Source organism: Alosa alosa, chromosome 9, assembly GCF_017589495.1.
Source record: "Alosa alosa isolate M-15738 ecotype Scorff River chromosome 9, AALO_Geno_1.1, whole genome shotgun sequence".
Taxonomy (NCBI): Eukaryota; Metazoa; Chordata; class Actinopteri; order Clupeiformes; family Clupeidae; genus Alosa; species Alosa alosa.
Window position 1 is genome coordinate 34,926,951 of NC_063197.1, and position 5,650 is coordinate 34,932,600.

A 5,650-nucleotide genomic window follows, 5' to 3' on the forward strand; every position below is an offset into this window, starting at 1 on the left:
AGCACCTTTAAGAACAGAGAGAACTTACACGCTATGTAAAAAAGTATAGATGAAAACGCCTCCTCTCTCATTGTGTGTACAAACAGCAGGAGACACACTGGTCACCAACCACACTGATCACCACACTGATCACCACACTGGTCACCACACTCGTCACCACACTCGTCACCACACTGGTCACTCACTACACTGGTCACCACACTGGTCACCACACTCGTCACCACACTCGTCACCACACTGGTCACTCACTACACTGGTCACCACACTGGTCACTCACCACACTGGTCACTACACTGATCACCACACTGGTCACCACACTGATCACCACACTGGTCACCACACTGGTCACCACAGTGATCACTCACCACACTGGTCACTACACTGGTCACCACACTGATCACCACACTGGTCACCACACTGATCACTCACTACACTGGTCACTACACTGGTCACCACACTGATCACTACATCCATTCAGAAGAGCCCAAATAACATTAGAACTAATTACAACACTTCAGCAAAGAGAAGCCGGTTGAAACAAGCATGATTAAACATTTATGTGTGTGTGTGTGTGTGTGTGTCAAGCATCATTAAACATGTATGGTGTTGGTGTTTGCACATGGTGTCTTTTCTACCAGTGCATTTAGCCTATGTGTGCGCTGGTGTTTTAAATGTGTGTGTGTGTGTGTGTCTGTGTGTGTGTGCGCCAGGCTTAGTATGTGTGTGTGTGTGTGTGTGTGTGTGTGTGTGTGTGTGTGCACGCTTCATTTCATCTACAATGTAATATGTCATTGTCATTGTCTGGCCGGAGGCTAAATAGACTCATTTAAACCTCGAGTGGCAATGGACACCATCTACTGCAATCTGTTCAATGCCTTTTGCCATTTTTACCTCACATACACACACACACACACACACACACACACAAAGAGCTCACAGGAATATGCAAATGTGCTTACACAAACATACACTAAAACAAAAATATGCTTTAATACACATAAGACAAAATAACAAACAGATAAAAGTTGTTAGCTATTTTGCTAACTCAGTGGAGAAGCCTTCAGAAGCAGATTCTCTTCTTTTACGAGAAACACAGTAATTTCTATAATTCTTTGAGAATTCTAAGCCACTTCAGAAATCACGTTCTATCTAAAGTTTTTAAATGTGAAAAATGTGTGCTTTGATAGAAACATGCCTTGCTTTTTTTTTTAAATGTGTGTGTAAATTTCTTTGCTAGAATCATGCCTTGCTTTCGCTTTTCTGGAAGGAATGCTCATGTTGTGTGGCCATGTAGCCGCCAGACCGTCATCTAATCCCTCCAGCTGGGCTTAAGAGGAGCTACAGCTGAATGAGAACACAGTCAACAGTGGAGCATTTCTGGCAACACAAGTCCCCAGTTTCACCCAGTTAGTTCATCAAAATAAGCAACCTGTGTTACTGCCGTCTTCATTTCCCAAGTGATTTAATAGCTCTAATTTTGGTCCACAGGGCTGAAATATTTTCCATACACTCATGAACAAACACTGATAATGCCAAATGTGGGCTTTTACCGTTAACATTTACAGTTTAATGTTTTCTTTTTTACTGACTGGGGCAGAACTTGACAACAACGCACATCTCATGCAGGAATTTGGCTTTGGGGGGGTACACATCCTGTGTACTTATCCTGGGAAGAAGGAGGAGCAACCAATAAGAGTCTCAACGATCAGTAGAACAAGTAAGACACTGAAACATGGAAATAGAGGAACGATACTGCACTTCCCCTGAATCATCTCCAAACATTCCGGTCCAATTCCGCTTTTCCTTTGAAATATCTTCATGTCTTGTGTTCTCTTGTCCATTCCTCATAAGTGCTGTCAACAGTGCAAACATCCAACAGACATATGACCCTTAATCATAACAGACATACTGTATGGGCCATATTAATAACAGACATACTGTATGGGCCATATTAATAACAGACATATGACCCTTAATAAAAACAGACATACTTTATGGGCCATATTAATAACAGACATACTGTATGGGCCATATTAATAACAGACATATGACCCATACTAATAACAAGCTTGAAAACTGCTTTGGGGAAAACCACAGACATTAACATAATTGACCTGAATCCTTCAAGTGAGGGGCTGACAACTTATGGTCCAGATAAACATGCTCATAGAATCACTCACACGTGTGCTTCAAATCAAGTACCAACAGAGAGAAGGCCACAGCAACACAACAAGGCCTCAACTAACCTGTCCTCTGAGACGCATCACAATCAACAAAAGTATTATGCACATACTGTACTTTTGCACTGGTCAGCACATAAGCAAATCTTTTGTAGTTAGTACGAAAAAGAGACGTTATGCACTGAAATGGCTAAACGATGTCCGTCTGACTGAGTGTTCCTGTTGTAGCGTTGAAGTGGGGTATTGTGCTATGTGGGTGGAGTAGCTCCTGACTCCAGGGGTACACGCCGACCTCTGACCCCTGACCCCAGGTGACCTGTGGGTCCCCGGTCATTTTCTGCCCGCTGGTCTTTGTGCTTAAACGAGAGCGTCCTGAGAGCGACAGCTGACCGGACTGAGATGCGCTGGAGAAATAAACTGGACCTGATTTGACTTGACACGTTGGTCCAGGTGTGACTTGACACATTGGTCCAGGTGTGACGTCTGGCCAGGTGACACACTGGTCCAGGTGTGACGTCTGGCCAGGTGTGACATTGGTCCAGGTGTGACGTCTGGTCAGGTGTCTCAGGTCCAGCAAGTTGGCAGGTGCGGAGCTGCCATGGAAACTATCTCATTCTCCTGTCTGTCGCTTGCTAAATCCATCTGCTGAGATGTTGCCGAAACCATCTTCATTGTATCGATACCACCAGAGTCCTCATTGTTATGGACACACCGTATGTGTGCGTATGTTCATGCGTGTGTGTGTGCATGTATATGTGTGTGTGTGTGTGTATGTGCATTATATATATGTATGTATGTGTGTGTGTGTGTGTATGTGTATTATATATATGTAGATATAGTTGTGTGTATATGTGTGTGTTTATAGATGTGTATGTGTGTGTATATATGTGTGTGTATATATGTGTGTGTATGAGTGTGTGTATATGTGTGTATGTGTGTGTGTGTATATATGTGTGTATGTGTGTATATGTGTGTGTGTGTGTGTGTGTGTGTGTGTGTGTGTGTGTGTGTGTGTGTGTATGTGTGTGTATATATATGTGTGTGTGTGTGTGTGTGTATTATATTTATGTAGATATATTTGTGTGTATATGTGTGTGTTTATAGATGTGTATATATGTGTGTATGTGTATATATATATGTGTGTGTGTATGTGTGTGTCTATATGTGTGTATGTGTGTATATATGTGTGTGTATGTGTGTGTATATATGTGTGTATGTGTGTATATATGTGTGTGTATGTGTGTGTATAAGTGTGTGTGTGTGTGTGTAAATGTAAACGTCTCTTGCTAAGTCCCGGTCACTCCTTGTACCTGTGTCCTGTGGAGTGCTTCCTGTAGTAGTCCTGTTCAGGGAGCCCGTGTCCACTCTGGTCCAGCAGCACCAGCGGAGTCTTGCGGCGCAGACTCTCCCGGCTACGCGCGTCCACTTCCTGCGGGGGCAGCGGTGGGACGTCCTGCCGCTGCTCGCCGGACACCGAGCCGGCCTTACTCACCCGATAGCCGCGCTGGAGCTCGTTGAGCTCGTAAGATTCCCGGGAACCAGCGACGGCGTTCCCCGCGTTCCCTACGTTCCCTCTCCACTCCCAGGGGTTGGTGTTGCCGGGGGGCTGGACCACGGGGTGGTGGGGTGCGTGTGCGTCCACGGTGACGATGGCGGAGGGCTCTCGCTGGGCGGGGGGGCGGTAGGGGGGAGTCGGTGCCGGCGGTGGACGAGGAGGTGACGGAGGATGAGGAGGCGGTCTCGGAGGAGCGCGGGGACGCGGGGGCGGAGCCTGAGAGCAGCCCCTGCTGCTTGGACATGGCGATGACCTGCATGAGGCGCGGCTGACCAGGTGCTCGCACCGGCGCCCCACTCTTCTCCGTCAGGGACAGCCACTTGGCGCGCGTGCTGGCGCTCTTGGGCGAGACGGGCGGGGGAGGGGGGCGCACGGGCATCTCGCCGGGCAGGTGGGGGTGCGGCAGGCGCGGGGGCTGGGGGGCCACAGGTGGCCGGGGGGGCAGTACCACCCTCGCCCCCACCGGAGGGTTGGCTGGACGCACGGCCGTGTCCAGCGGCGGGTAGAGCGCAGACGTGGCCGTGTCCTCCTCCGTGGGGGTGGTCTCGTCCGAGCCTTCGTCGCTCCCGTCCTCCTCCTCCTCCTCCTCCTCCTCCTCCTCCTCCTCCTCCTCCTCCTCCTCCTGCGCCTCCTGCTGCCGCAGCGTCATGCCGCGCATCTCCATGGACTTTTGCTTCCACTCGGACACCAGCTGCTGGGAGTGGCGCGCGTCCATGGGCAGCTGAACGGGCACGGTCACTAGCCTGCGCTGCTGCTGCGTCCGCTGTGGCGCCGCGTCGTCTGGCCCGACGGCCGCAGGGTTGTGTGTGGCGGCCGGCCGTGGCAGCGTGTTGCTGAAGGTCACCATGGTTTCCTTTCCCATGGGGCTGCGGGGCACCAGGAGCTCCACGTTGACGCTGGCGCGCTTCAGGCTGCTGAGCGACGCCTTCTCGCGCTGCATTGGCCGGTTCAGCCCGTCGGACACGCCCACCAGCGCCGGCAGGCCCGGCGACGTGATCTCCTCGTTGCTCTCCGACGCGTGGCCCTTCTGGTACACGGAGTCGTGTCCACGCTGGGCCAGCTCACGCAGAGCGTCCTTCTGGGGGGGAGGGGGGCCGGGGCACGGGCCCTCCGAGGGGTTTGAAGTTGGACACAGCATGGAAGGCCTGGACAGGGAACACACACACACACACACACACAGAGTTAGGGGGGTATACATGTGTCTTTGTTTAGGTGTGTGTGTGTGTGTGTTTAGGGGTGTGTGGATTTAGGCGTGTAAGGATTTAGGTGTGTGTGTGTGTGTGTGTGTGTGTGTGTTTGTGTGTTTTGTATGTGTGTGCAAGAGTGTGTGTGTGCGTGCAAAAACATGCAGCTTTCACATCACCAACAGAAAGGGTCCAAAGTGACCCACTAATGGGTGACTTACCCAGATGACCTACTAATTGGTGTACTGAGAGTTAAACCGTTTAGGTGTGTGTGTGTTTAGGGGTGTGTGTGTTTACAATACTAATTGGTGTACTGAGAGTTAACCTGTTGAAAAGTGAGGCTGTAAAACCTGAGAGAGAGCCCATACACCGTGTCTACTTGTGTATTATTTTGTGGTTTGTATTAGTAGGGCCAGAAAGCAACTTCTTCATTCTTCTAGTATCCAAAATGGCCACCACAGCACTACTGCCGTGAGCGTGCTCAGTGACTTCCCCCGTTCTACGCTTCAGAAGCAGCGGTTGGGATGGGAATGCTGACTCCAGCCATTATCTCTGATTGGACAGCAGGAGGGACAAAAACGTGATTGGAAGAGACGGAAGGAGAGATCAGAAGAGAGGGATGAAAAGTTGGTCAGTGAGGGAGAGAGAGAGGGAGAGAGAGAGAGAGAGGAATGAAAGGCGGTCAGTGAGGGAGAGAACAGAGAGAACAGAGAGAACAATGAAGCCGAAGA

At 50.0% G+C, this 5,650-nt stretch overlaps 1 protein-coding gene across 1 annotated transcript in view; it reads right to left on the bottom strand.

Annotated features, from left to right (window-relative positions):
* Nucleotides 1-3,330: 3,330 nt before the first annotated feature.
* The window catches only part of plppr3b (phospholipid phosphatase related 3b), a 9,876-nt gene continuing 7,556 nt past the window's right edge, over nt 3,331-5,650 (bottom strand). The window contains 3 exon segments of the mRNA XM_048251712.1: nt 3,331-3,865; nt 3,867-4,853; nt 4,855-4,880. Of these exon segments, the coding sequence (XP_048107669.1) occupies nt 3,478-3,865; nt 3,867-4,853; nt 4,855-4,880 (1,401 nt within the window). The 3' untranslated portion in view covers nt 3,331-3,477.